This window comes from Phacochoerus africanus, chromosome 7 (genome assembly GCF_016906955.1).
Source record: "Phacochoerus africanus isolate WHEZ1 chromosome 7, ROS_Pafr_v1, whole genome shotgun sequence".
NCBI classification, from domain to species: Eukaryota; Metazoa; Chordata; class Mammalia; order Artiodactyla; family Suidae; genus Phacochoerus; species Phacochoerus africanus.
This window is the reverse complement of record NC_062550.1, coordinates 61621076-61635306: the sequence shown is the minus strand read 5'-3', so window position 1 is coordinate 61635306 and position 14231 is coordinate 61621076. Positions and strand designations below refer to the sequence as shown.

At 41.3% G+C, this 14231-nt stretch overlaps 1 protein-coding gene across 1 annotated transcript in view; it reads right to left on the bottom strand.

Annotated features, from left to right (window-relative positions):
* Positions 1–14231, bottom strand: part of GUCY2C (guanylate cyclase 2C) — a 93784-nt gene that overhangs the window by 28410 nt on the left and 51143 nt on the right. The window contains exons 13-17 of the mRNA XM_047785758.1: positions 12780–12861; positions 9292–9397; positions 7037–7099; positions 6145–6216; positions 5561–5665 (exon numbers count right to left, since the gene is read on the bottom strand). Of these exons, the coding sequence (XP_047641714.1) occupies positions 5561–5665; positions 6145–6216; positions 7037–7099; positions 9292–9397; positions 12780–12861 (428 nt within the window). The remainder of the gene's footprint in view (positions 1–5560; positions 5666–6144; positions 6217–7036; positions 7100–9291; positions 9398–12779; positions 12862–14231) is intronic.

Sequence of the window (14231 nt, the reverse complement as noted above, 5' to 3'; positions counted from 1 at the left end):
CTAGACATGCAGGCTCTCTCTTCAAAATTACACTAGTGTTTTTCAACAAGCAACTGCTATTAGGAAATTCCTTCATTAGGCTTATTATGTTTTTACACTCATGATCAATTGCACCTTTTGGCCTAATAGCTCTAAGTGTTCCTTCAGTTTACTAAGTTCTCAGTCATTAAGGCAGAGTTCTTGGGAGTTCTCTTGTGGCTCAGTGGGTTAAGGATCTGCTGTTATCAAGACTGCAGCTTGGGTCACTGCTATAGCGTGACTTTAATCCTGGCCAGGGAACTTTTGCATGCTGCAGGTATGGCCGAAAAAGAGAGAGTTCTTGGATTTTTGCACGACCTAGAATTTTTTTAAATTTTTATTAAAGTAGATTTGATTTACAGTATTGTGTTAGCTTCAGGTTGACCTCGAATTTTGCTTTTTGGTTTTTTATTATTTTTATTTCATAATGATTTTTATTTTTTTCCATTATAGCTGGTTTACAGTGTCTGTCAATTTTCTACTGTACAGCAAGGTGACCCAATCACACATACATGTATACATTTTTTCTCACATTATCATGCTCCATCATAAGTGACTAGATATAGCTTCCAGTGCTATACAGCAGGATCTCATTGCTTATCCATTCCAAAGGCAATCGTTTGCATCTATTAACCCCAAATTCCCAGTCCATCTCACTCCCTCCTCCTCCTCCTCCCCCTTGGCAACCACAAATCTCTTCTCCATGTCCATGATTTTCTTTTCTGTGGAAAGGTTCATTTGTGTCATATATTAGATTCCAGCTATAAGTGATGTCATAGGGTACTGGTCTTTCTCTTTCTGACTTACTTCACTTAGTATGAGAGTCTCTAGTTCCATCCATGTTGCTGCAAATGGCATTGTCATTCTTTTTTATGGCTGAGTAGTATTCCATTGTGTATATATACAACATCTTCTTAATCCGTGTATATATACTATATCTTCTTAATCCATTCATCTGTTGATGGACATTTAGGTTGTTTCCATGTCATGGCTACTGTGAATAGTGCTGCAATGAACATGCAGGTGCATGTGTCTTTTTCAAGGAAAGTTTTGTCCAGATATATGCCCAAGAGTGGGATTGCTGGGTCATATGGTAGTTTTATGTATAGTTTTCTAAGGTACTGCCATACTGTCTTCCACAGTGGTTGTACCAGCTTACATTCCCACCAACAGTGTAGGAGGGTTCCCTTTTCTCTACACCCCCTCCAGCATTTGTTATTTGTGGACTTATGAATGATGGCCATTCTGACTGGTATGAGGTGGTACCTCATTGTAGTTTTGATTTGCATTTCTCTAATAATCAGTGATATTGAGCATTTTTTCATGTGCTTGTTGGCCATCTGTATATCTTCTTTGGAGGAATGTCTATTCAGGTCTTTTGCCCATTTTTCAATTGGGTTCTTGGCTTTTTTGCTGTTGAGTTGTATAAGCTGTTTGTATATTTTAGAGATCAAGTCCTTGTCAGTTGGCCCAGAATTTTGAACTCAGTATTAACATGGTGATGGTTCTGTCAAGATTTAGGGTTTTAAACTAAGCTAATAACTGTTCTTCACAGTAAAACTCTAAACAGAATCCTAACTGATAACATAATAATAGTTTTTTGTTTTGGGAAAGATCCTAATTTGACATTTAGTTTTAACTCAGGTACTGACTGAACCAATAATTTCCAAGAAGGGTTCCAAAGTCATAATTAATTTCAGATAAGGCTGGTGGGGTGGTGGGTAACAGAAAGTTAAGGGAGGGAAGTTATGAGCAGACAGAGTCTGAAGTAACTCTTTCTCTTAGCACCTATTTTATGCTTTTGTTTATTTATTACCTCTTCTCCCTATGAAAAGGTAGGCTCTGTGATTATCTTCATTTACTAGTATATCTGCAACATCTATCAAAACAGATATTAAATAATATTTATTGCAGGAATGAATCAATTGTTTTGTTTTTGGTTTTTGTCTTTTCTAGGGCCACACCCATGGCATGTGGAGGTTCCCAGGCTAGGAGTCTAATCGGAGCTGTAGCCACTGGTCTATGCCAGAGCCACAGCATTGTGGGATCTGAGCCGCGTCTGTGATCTACACCACAGCTCACAGCAACGTTGGATCCTTAACCCACTGAGCGAGGCCAGGGATCGAACCTGCAACCTCATGGTTCCTAGTCGGGTTTGTTAACCACTGAGCCACGAGGGGAACTCCAGGAACGAATCAGTTGTTGGTAAACAAGGTTAGCCGAGGTTGCTGTACGTTTATAAGATGGAAAGCATATTGTCTTTACTCTGTTCCGGGAGAGACTTTCTCATTTGCCTCCCCACAAAAGTAGGTTCTGATGGGATTTACTCTGAGTTGGAGCCTAAACAGATTACATCAGAGATGGAGTGGTGTTTGCAAGGGCACAGCCTTTGCTTTGAGGTTCATGATACAAAGGAGTGGATAAGCTTCCTATAGTAGCTTCTATTGTTGTCTGTTCCCAACGTGAGTAAGCAATGCCAGATGGGGCCCAAGACCACTCAGATAATTGAAATTTTCTACCATAGCATACAGAGCCCAAAACACCACACCCATGGTATCTAAATGTTAGCTGGGCATTTAGGGATTAGAAGACCACATGAAAGCCTTTGACCAGGCTCTGTTAATTGGTATTCTAAAATTTCTATTGCACTGAAATCAAATGAATCAGATATGGTCTAGTCCTTGTATGGAAAACATTTCTTATTTTGAAAGATCTGAAAGTGTTATTATTAGGAATGTATAATTTAAGTGATCATTTCTAGCATCAACTAAAATGATCATATGGTATTTCCCCAAAGACCTTTTGATATGATGCATTAGAGTAATATTTTTCCATTCACAGAATTAATCACATCTGCTTATATTATGCTTTTTGTATCCAACTATCTTAGAATTACCAGTGTTTTATTTGTAATTTTTCCATTTATATTCATAATTATAATTAGTCTTTATTTTTTTTAAGTTTTTTTGTTGTTTTGCCTTTTCTAGGGCCACTCCTGCGGTATATGGAGGTTCCCAGGCTAGGGGTCTAATCGGAGCTGCAGCCGCTGGCCTACACCACAGCTCACAGCAACACCAGATCCTTAACCCACTGAGCAAGGCCAGGGATCCAACCCGCAATCTCATGGTTCCTAGTCAGATTCGTTAACCACTGAGCCACGATGCGAACTCCTGTAATTAGTCTTTAATCACATTTTAGTATCAACTTTATGCTAGCCTTGTTGAATGTTAAATGAATTTTGAAAATGTTCATATCTTTGTTTAACTTTAGTGTTTATATAGACAGTGAGAATTATTCAGTGAGGTTCAGAAAAATTAAAGCTGAATCTGGTATTCTTTGTAATAAAAGTGATATTTTCCTCTATTATTATTAGCCTAAGTTTTTACTTTTTTTTTTTTTGTCTTTTTGCTATTTCTTGGGCCGCTCCCGCAGCATATGGAGGTTCCCAGGCTAGGGGTCCAATCGGAGCTGTAGCTGCCAGCCTATGCCAGAGCCACAGCAACGCAGGATCCGAGCCTCGTCTGCAACCTACACCACAGCTCACGGCAACGCCGATCGTTAACCCACTGAGCAAGGGCAGGGACCGAACCCGCAACCTCATGGTTCCTAGTCGGATTCGTTAACCACTGCGCCACGACGGGAACTCCAGTTTTTACTTTTTGAGTCAAGTTTTCATGATTATATTGTTCCTGAAATTTTTCCTTTTTTTAGATTTTATAATTTAATAGTCATGATGTATTCTTTCATAATTGAAAGAATCTTTTTCATAGTTTTATTATTTTATTTTCACTTTTGTGTATTTTTATGTTTGCTTTAAAGATTCAATTAGAAGTATGAGAGCCTTGTATGTTTTGTATTTTTTTTTTAAACAAAAAACTCAGAATGCATTTGAAAAATTTACCAATTTTATAATAATTGAAATGTGGAGGTTTCCTTTCCTTAGGCCCTAGTTATTCTTCTAAATTTTGCATTGAATACTTAGATTATTTTTTAAAGAGAGAATAGCATTTAGGGCTGTGATTTTCTTTCTTGAAAGACAGATTTGATTTTATGCCATTCATTCATTCTGAAAACTACACTCTTGGTTTTAAAAAAATTTCAAAGTTCCTAGCTTAACATATTTTATTATTTTATAACTTTATTGAATTATAAATGTTTGGACCTCTTTGAAGCTGCTGCTTCTCCAGTCTTAGTATCTATTGTGGCTTTGTGATGGGGGAGATCATTTGAGGTGGTTTTTGTTTGTTTGCTTGTTTGTTTGTTTGTTTTGCTTTTTAGGGCCACACCCGAGGCACATGGAAGTTCTCAGGCTAGGGGTTGAATTGGAGCTACAGTTGCTGGCCTACACCACAGCTCACAGCAATGCTGGGTAACCTAACCCACTGAGCAGGACCTGGGATTGAACCTGAGTCCTCATGGATACTAGTTGGGTTCATTTCCGCTGAGCGACAATGGGAACTCCAAGCATTAAGATTTTTAAGGAGACTAGGTCTGAAAGTAGCCCATAGGCAGCAGCATGACCACACATCCTGGTTTGCTTGAGGCCAGGTGCAGTTTATGTCTGCTATTACAACATAATTATTTTAGGAAAGGATCCTGGGAATGAAATTATATTGTCACCCTGAAACACCCAAAGGTATTTAAAAGGCTGGAAGCCCTCGTAACACACATCCAGAAAGCACTCAAGGTAAGGAGTGCCTCCTCTTTTCCTGACACCTGACTTTGTTTCTTGTATGAATGCTTCTGTGCATGCCTGCCCTTCTGAACTATCCAGCGACTGTATATTCCTAGCTTGATGCTTAGTTCTTCCCAACACCTTGACTCAGTCCTGTCTTACTTTCTCTGTTTTGGAGTTGTTCGACCAGAATACCTGCCCCATCTGGCAAATCCTCAGTCCTTCCCAAGGGAGAGAAGGGTAGGACTTATGAACAAGTCTCCTCATGGTTATTTGGTGCTATCATAATGACCATCTGGTTTTCTTTTAGTACAAAAACAATTATGCAGGTAAAAGAAAATGAATTTAGAGGCAATCACTCTTCCATATCTGTTCTCTGTCTTTTCAAGTCTACACTCCAGAATTTTTTTTTTTTCTTTTTAGGGCCACACCTATGGCATATGGAAGTTCATGGGCTAGGGGTCGAATCAGAGCCACAGCTGCCAGCCTACACCATAGCCACAGCAACACCAGACCTGAGCCACATCTGCAACCAATACTGCAGCTTGCAGCAACACCGCATCCTTAACCCACTGAGCAAGGCCAGAGATCGAACCTCACAGAGACCAAGTTGGGTTCTTAAACTGCTGAGCCACAGTGGGAACTCCATCCTGAATCATTTTTAGGTATTTGTTTTTAAATACAGATGTAATAGGGATGAGTGACAAAATCTGAGTGATCTAGTTTGGCAAGCATATGTCCCCAACCACTTTCCCTGATAACTCTTTGATATTACTTCACTGAGTGAGCACTGAAAATTTCTACTAGTATTTTTTTTTTTTTCCATGTGGTTGGCCAGTCAGGGACTTGGAAGTGATGGTTCCTTACCCGGAGGGATCCTCTCTCGCAGTACTCAATCACCCCAAAGATCATGGAGTCAAGCTTCACTGTGCCGTAGAACTTGGTTAGGTTGTAATAGTCGATCTGAAGCAACTAAGATATAAGATATAAAATATATTTACAAAGCCAAACAGCCAGAAAGGAGCACCAGAGTAGTGCTGTGCTAATACAATATTTTATATGCTAATAAAACTTGTCCAGTTTCAGATCTTTGCTCTTGACACACGGGAGCACCAGTGCATTTCCTACTGCACTTGGCACTACATCTTACCCCAAAGCCTTTGTTTTGGCAGCAAAGGAATTTAAACACAATCCTTTGTGTACTCTCAAATCCTACTAGGACCATTTTCTAGGACATGCTGGTAGACTGCCAACATGTTTTACACCATCAAGTATCACTCTTTGACTTCTTTTGGTCAAACTTTCAACAAGTATGGTCATCCACGTCTTGGTCTGAGGGCTTCTCTGTCTGCATCCCCAATAACATCTTGCCCCACCAGGGACCTCGATGCTTGGGGAAAATAGAATGAAGCTATTTCTCACTTAGAGGGTTTTAAGCAAAGGACACATACCTTGTTCAATTCTATCTTCTGTTTCTCAGTGAAATTGCCATCGTTGTGCTTGAGATCCTTTAGAATCACTCGCTGCCAAGATCAGTGGGATTGAAGAGATAATGTAGCGTGACCACTTACTTGCATGTAATCTGCCCATGCATCTGTCTCCCCACTCCACCGTAAGCTCTTGAGAGGGGTCACACTATTTTATGGATGTTTATATCCCTGGTGCCTAGTGCCTGGGATATGGTAGGCTCAGGTGTGACTGTTTCTTTAAAAATGGCAAGATAAAAAGGATGGAAGGAAGGAAAGAAGGGAGAGAGGAAGGAAGCAAGGAAAGGAGGGACAGAGGGAGGAAGGAAGGAAAGAAAGAAAGAAAGAAAGAGAAGGAAGGAAGAAAGAGAGAGAAGGAAGGAAGGAAGGAGAGAGAGAGAGAAAGAAAGAAAGAAAGAAAGAAAGAGAGAGAAGAAAGAAAGAAAGAAAGAAAGAAAGAAAGAAAGAAGAAAGAAGAAAGAAAGAAAGAAAGAAAGAAAGAAAGAAAGAGGAAGAAAAGAGGGAAGGAGGGAAGGAGAGGAGAGAGGACACAAAACCCCTATATGGGATTATCAAATTCCCACTGCAATGAACCAAAATATAATACAGGCTTGCCTAGACTGCTCTGAATCTCATTTATTTTTCCTTTTCCTTCCTACACTTTCCACCTCTTAAAAAGTCTATTTTTCCTTTAATTTACCCAGGACAGTAAGCGTTGTAACCCTTGAAGCAGAGCCCTGCCCATTCCCATGAAGGGCTCTAAGAATAGCACTGGGATCAGCCAGGCTCCCAGCCACTGCACTGCCCATGTCGGGAACCAGAAGGCTCAGCACACACCCCGGGGTGAGAGTTCAGAGAAGAGGAGGAGACTAGTCACCTTTTTGTCGTATTTGCACTGCCGTAGTCTCTGGATGGTATCTCGCCTCCTGTCATCGTCGATCTGGCACAAGAAAAGGCTCATCATTCCCAAAGCTCCAGATCTCATCCCGCCCTGCCAGCCAGAGTCTGAGAGGCTGTGCTGGGGGTGGGCTGTATCTGCTGTAGTTTGTGCACAGCAGGCTGTGTAGGCTCGGAACTCCTGTTATAATTGACCTGTGTTCTCCTTCCACTGCCACCTTCTCTCTCCAACAGTATCGTCTTTGCAAGTATCCGCCAGCCATGTGCACGCGTAACTCTGGGGTTTCCTCCCTTCTTCCTGTGCCCATTTAGGCCAGGGTTTTCCTTTGCTTCTTTCTCTCCCAGTCCCCCTTCTCTTGGGAACCACTGCCTATAGCTATAGACATGCTCTCAGGGGAGTGTGCATTTGAGTTGTGAACTCACAGCTAAAGGCCCAGGTACCAACCCAAGTGAGGACACCATGCCGGGGGCTTAAGAGGGCAGTCCCATCAGCTCTGGGCTCAGCCTGGGGTTGCCAGATCATCTGACTTGGTAATATGGATTTTCCTATGCCATTCCAAGATTTTTGTACTTGGGAGAGGATATGAGCCTTCAGAGTGCAACGTGCAAGACTTGGGGTGGAAGAGCTAGAGGACAGACTCCAGGCACACACCTGACCCAGGATGCAGTTTTACTTTTGCTGCTATTAGGCAGGAAGTCATCTCAAGTCACACTATCCTGTTGGCATGGCCCTGCTCTGAGGGACCGCACTCATTCCTTCCTGTGGAGGTCCTGGGAGTCCATCTCCTCTTTTGCTTTGCTACAAAAGCTCTGATGAGGAATTCCTTGGTGGCCCAGAGGTTAAGGAGCCACTGCTGTGACTGGGGTGCTGCTGTGATGCGGGTTCGATCCCTGGCCTGAGAACTTCCACATGTCACAAGAACAACCAACAAAATTAAAAAATAAAAACTCTGGGGGTTCCCACTGTGGCACAATGGGATAGATGACACCTTGGGAACACTGGGATACAGTTTCGATCCCCGGCCTGGCTCAGTGGGTTAAGGATCCGGTGTTGCTGCAGCTGCAGCTTAGGATCCCTGTCTCAGGAAATTCATGTGCCACAGGGCAGCCAAAAAAAAAAAAAAAAAAAAAAAAAGAAAAAAAGAAAGAAAGAAAGAAAGAAAAGAAAGGAAACATAAATAAATAAAAACTCTGGTAAGACTCTGTGTATGGTGAGTATCAGGATTGTGGTCTTCACAGCTACACAGACTGGGTTCAAGCTGTGCCCTTGTTCCTAAAATTCTAGCCCTGTTGCCTCAAGGGGCTGGGGTAAAATGAAATGGGTGAACACGCCTGGCTCTTAAGAAGAGCTCGGGAAGCCTTAGCTGTTACTATTTGCGGTAATCTGACTGGCTCCACTCCTTCTCCACCCTATGGTTCTTCAGTCTCCTCATCAGCAAAGTTATGATGATAACATTCATCTCATGAGGTCCGAGTGGGGAGGAGATAAGACAACATAGGTCCAGGAGTTCCCGCCGTGGCTCAGCAGGTAAAGAACCTGACATAGTGTCTGTGAAGATGAAGGTTTGATCTCTGGCCTCGCTGAGGTGGTTAAGGATCCGGCATTGCCATGAGCTGTGGTGTAAGTCACAGTCACGGCTGGGATCCTGCATTGCTGTGACTGTGGCATAGGCCTCAGTTGCAGCTCTGATTCCTCTAGCCTGGGAACTTCCATATGCCTCGGGTGCAGCCCTAAGAAGAAAAAGACAGCACAAGTCCAGCAGTGACTGCAGTGGATGGGAGGAGGGATCACTGGCTGCTGCTGAGATTAGGAGAATGTGGGCAAAGAGGAGCAGAGACCTCTTTCTTCTGCAGTGAGCAAGTCAGTCACCCGTCCACAGGATGAGCAGAGTAGTTCCCCAAGGTTTCGGGGAACTCCAATATCTGCCCATTCCTACCCCACCCATCACAGATTCTCACTCTGTGCATTTCTCTTCCGGGTCAAATGCAAAGAATGAGTAATGCACCATTATCTCAGCCTCCACCAAAGTGTTCACCGGATGCAGTAGCTGACATTTAGGGCAGAGACAATCAAGGGAAAGACAGGACCCTGAGAATTAGAAAACATCTAAGTCTTGGATTCTGAACCAAATGCTCCCTGCCTGGCACGTTTCGTACGACGCTACCAAAGTCTTGGCAAACCTCTGGCAGGTTGCGCCAGCTCTTGCATTCTTCGACAGGTAAGGCATGCCTCACCTTTAGGCTGACGTGGTTGGTCTCATTGGATTCCAGAGGAAAGATATTTTCAGGAGGAATGTGGGACCACTTTTTCTGACGAAGTGCATATTCTCTTTTATATTTTCTGCAAAAGGAACAGAACAAGCCAATAAGCTTTTATCAGTGTTCATGCCATCTGGTGTCTGAACATGAGGAAAAATCTAAGGCCCTGATGTCCTCAGGTAGATCTATGTGAGTAAGCCTGGCCCATGTTCTCCAAACTGGTGAGTGCCGGCCACCCACTTTCTCAGATCCTTCACTAAAGCAGCCCTTTATTAGAGTAAACAATTTGAATCGATTATACAGAGAGAGAACAACAACAAAAAATTAACTAAAAATTTTTTTAAATTTTTGTAAAATTTAAACTGTAAGCCAAAAGGCAAAAATGTTGATTTTTAAACCACCAGAGAATATATCAGATCCCTAAATAAGCCAGCTCCTCTGATGTGTCTGTGCCTTTTAAAAATGTACAAAGAAAACAGAACAGCACAGAGGAAATGTGACAACATGTAAGCCAATGTTCGAAATGTCAAGAATTTGTGATTGTTACCCCCAGTTAATTTAGATATAGCAGAATTCTTTGGTTGTAGGAAATGCTCACCTACAATTTTACAGATATTGCCAAATTATCTCTTGAAGCAATTACACAAATTTACCCTCCTGTTGTGAAAATTCCTGTTTCCTCCATATTCTTAGCAATATTTAGTATTATTTAACTTTTTTTACCCTTATGATGTATGTGCAAGTGTTTAATTATTGCTTTGCATTTCATTTTCTTGATTATTAAAGTATAATTTCAAATATTTTCTAGTTATTTTGCTGACTATATAGAGTTGCCTATTCATAACTCTGCTTATCTTTTCTTTTGCATTATTTGTCTTTTCTTATTTACTTACATGAGTTCCTTATATATTCTGCAAAATGTCTTTTTTTCCTTTTATGTGCTGCAAATACCTTCTTCTATTTATTGTTTTATTTAGCTTTGTTGTATGAAAAGTTTTTATTTTATTATAGTCATGTTTATATATTTTTCTTCTTTGACCTTTCTTTTTTTGTCTTCTTTTTTTAGAGCCATACCAGCAGCATATGGAGGTCCAAGGCTAGGGGTTGAATCAGAGCTGTAGCTGCCAGCCACAGCCACAGCCACAGCCACACAGGATCTGAGTCATGTCTGCAACCTATATCACAGTTCATGGCAACACTAGATCCTTAACCCACTGAATGAGACCAGGGATCGAACCCGAACCTCAAGGTTCCTAGTCAGATTCGTTTCCGCTGCACCATGATGGGAACTCCCCTTCTTTGACTTTTCTTTTTATCTTGACTGAGACGTAGTTTTCTACTTGAGGTCATAAAGTCATTTTCTATTAATTTCTTCAAAGTTTTGAAGTTTACTTTTTCACATTTAGGTCTCTAATCCATTTACAACCCATATGGAATGAACTTTGTCTTTGTGTATTGTTTCAGGTAGGGCTTTCATTTCATTTTTCATGATGAAACCTACTGTTCCAATACCATTTCTCAACAGACTCATAATGGCACCTCTACTATGTTCCAAGTTCTCATGCTTGCTCATAGCAGATTCTAGTATCTGAATTGTTTGTCTCTGAGTTTGCCTTTGCTTGTGCTTATTTGACAAACTGCTACTCACTTTCTCAAGGTCATTTATGATGACATTTTTTGTGTGTGTGTTTTTCTTTTTTCTTTTTTTTTGTCTTTTCTAGGGCTGCTCCTGCAGCATATGGAGGTTCCCAGGCTAGGGGTCTAATCGGAGCTGTAGCCGCCGGCCTACGCCACAGCCACAGCAACATAGGATCCGAGCTGCACCTGTGACCTACATCACAGCTCACGGCAACGTAGGATCCTTAACCCACTGAGCAAGGCCAGGGATCGAACCCACAACCTCATGGTTCCTTATTGGATTCGTTAACCACTGAGCCATGACGGGAACTCCTATGATGACATTCTTAATGTCCTCTAAGCAGACACGATTATTCTCTTCCTATGCTTCCATTGGACTCTGACTATTCCTCTATTAGACTGAGAAAAAATAGTAATATTATTGACCAAAGACTGTGGTCCTAAGACCTGATGGGAAGTGGGGTGACTTGAAGCCTCCTGGGTTCTCATCTCTGCATTCTAGAAGACTCTTGGGAACCAACAGAGCCAACCTCCATTCATGCTGATTTGGAAGATGCTATCAATTATTCACTTCTTTTCTTGTATAGCTGTTGGAATGGAAAACTATAAGAATATCATCCATCTTCCAGATCTCCTCATGGAAACACTGCTGCTCTGGCCATGAGGAAGCCCAATCTCTGCTTCCCGATCTTAGAGAAAATGGAAAATGCCTCTTTCCGCCTATTACTGTGTGATTCACACCCATTTGGACTTGGCGTTTGAGGGACAGTACCCATCTGTGGCCCTGCTATTGGCAGGCTTCACTCTCCCCAAATTTTGGTTTCCACTTGCCTTCAACTAAATGGTCCCCGTACATTGAAGGTCATCTCTTATATTTCTGGATCACCCAGAGTCACAGGAGTCAAGCTCTGCCTTCACACCAAAGAGAACATTTACCTCCTTTCCTGGAGAATCCTTTAACTGACATGCAACAGGCTGGACCTTTGTTATGAGAAAGTATAGTGACACAGAAAAACCAAAGCTCATGATACAAAGAGAAAACTAATGTCTGCTTTTGTTAGGAAATGGGGGTGATCCTGATAATTTAGTAGGATAGAAAGTTTTGTGTTTTTAACATATATGGATTAGGAGGTAGTGTGGAATTCGCTCATTCATTTATATGTTCAACAAATATTTCTGAGTATGCACTATGTCTCTGGCACTGCACTAGGCTCTGTATATGTCCAAGCTGAGTAGAACCATCATGGAACCGATGGTCAGAAGGCCTGGGCTCTACTTTTGGCCCAACACACTATCTGGGACTGATTCCAGACAAGACATTGGCTTTCTGGGTCTCTCTCTCTCCAGGTTATAACAGGAGGTTTGGAATAGATGATTTCTAAAGCCTCTTCCAACCTGAACATTATATAATATAGAGAGAGACTGAAATTTCCCACAACATGCTAATAAAACAGCAGAAACAGCTATCTCCACCTCAAGAATACCTATTAATAGGGTCATCAAGACACCATATTTCAACCTCACAGCAGTTCAGATGAGGACATTGAAACTAAGTGAGATGTCTAGGTTGCTAATAATATGGTTAAGACCAACCAACTGGTTATATTACAGAACTGGGATTTGCGTTCAGGTGTCTCTAACTGCAAGCTCTAAGGGATCTGCTCAGTACTATTCGGTCCTTGATAGAGTCTTTGGTGCAGAAATGCCTTCATGGCTAAAGACCTTCTTGAGAATGTATAGTATCATCAACAGACCTCAGGCTTCTCTGTCTGGCCCCCCGCCCTCTCTGCATGATGAGCACATCAGGGTGGAGGGGTGGTGGGTACCTGAGCACCAGGAGGGCAATGAGCAGGAGCAGGACTATGGTCCCTGTGAGAGTGAAGACGGCGATCATCAGGATTTGAGGGCCTGGGTGGAAAAGACAGTAAAAATCTCACCAGTAAGGATCTTTGAAAAGAGAAGAAGCACACTTCACAATATTCTAGGTTGTATAATATGATTTGAAGAAGGGGAAAAAGAGACACCTTTAAAAATATTTATCTTTTGGGATTCCCTAGTGGCCTAGTGGTTAAGGATTCAGCATTGTCCCTGTTGTGGTTGCTGCTGTGCTGTGGGTTCGATCCCTGGCCTGGAAACTTCCTCAAGCTAAAGGCATGGCCAAAAATAAAATAAAATAAAATAATAAAATAAAATAAAATATTGACCTTTTATTAATCTCTTCCCTGGTAATATAGATTCTGCATCCTTGCTCTTTGAAGAAATCTGTCTGGAATGTGCCCCAGAGTGGCTTAACTTCTGCTTCATGGTTCATACATCTTGTTTCTTATAGGAACCATCAAATGTGACAAGTAAAATAGTTTCCAGCATACAAATAATTTCAGTGGGAAGCCTAGCTGATGTCTTTGAAATCAATATACCTAATGAGGATTCATACTAGAAGAAAGAGACAAATATTTTTCTTTTTCTTTTTTCTTAGTTAAAGTATAGTTGATTTACAGTGTTGTACAAATTTCTGCTGTACAGCAAAATGTACATACATACATTCTTTTTCTCATATTGTCTTCCATCACATTCTATCCCAGGAGACTGGATATAGTTCTCTGTGCTATAACATAGGACCTCATTAACAGCTATTTTTCAATACAGAGAACAAATCAGAGGAAAAGTATGTCAGTGTGGAGGAGTGAATGACAGAGTTGGCCACTGGCCCTTTCCAAGCTCCACCAGGTCATTGAGGGAAATCAATGAAGAATATAAGGAATTTTATTTATTTGTTGTTATTATTTTATTTACTTATTAGTATGTAGGTGAAGTTGTGTAGAGAGAAGAACTTGAGAGACTTGCAGAAGAGTAAGTGGAATTCAGAAAAATGCAGATCCAACCCAAGGAAGCATTGAAGCAGAATCTGAGTATGTAGAGGAATAAGCCCAGATGGAGAAGAACACCACATATCATCAGCCTTGATAAATTAAAGAAAAATACAGGTGAGTTTGGGAGGTGGGAAGGAGGTAGAAGGAAGGATAGAATAGGAAGCATGAAGTTTTATAGATACTTGATAGAACACAAAGCTTATGCAGATTAATTAAAATCACAAAGGCACCTAATTAATGTCTTGACAAAAAGATATAACTATATTGAGAAGAGCTTAGCGTAATGTATGGCTGGTAAAAATGAACTAAGTCTTCATGTATCAATATAAGGAACTGGAGTTCCCAATGGCTTAGCACTTGAGGATCAGGCATCATCGTTGCTGAGGTTTGGGTCACTGTTGTAGTGTG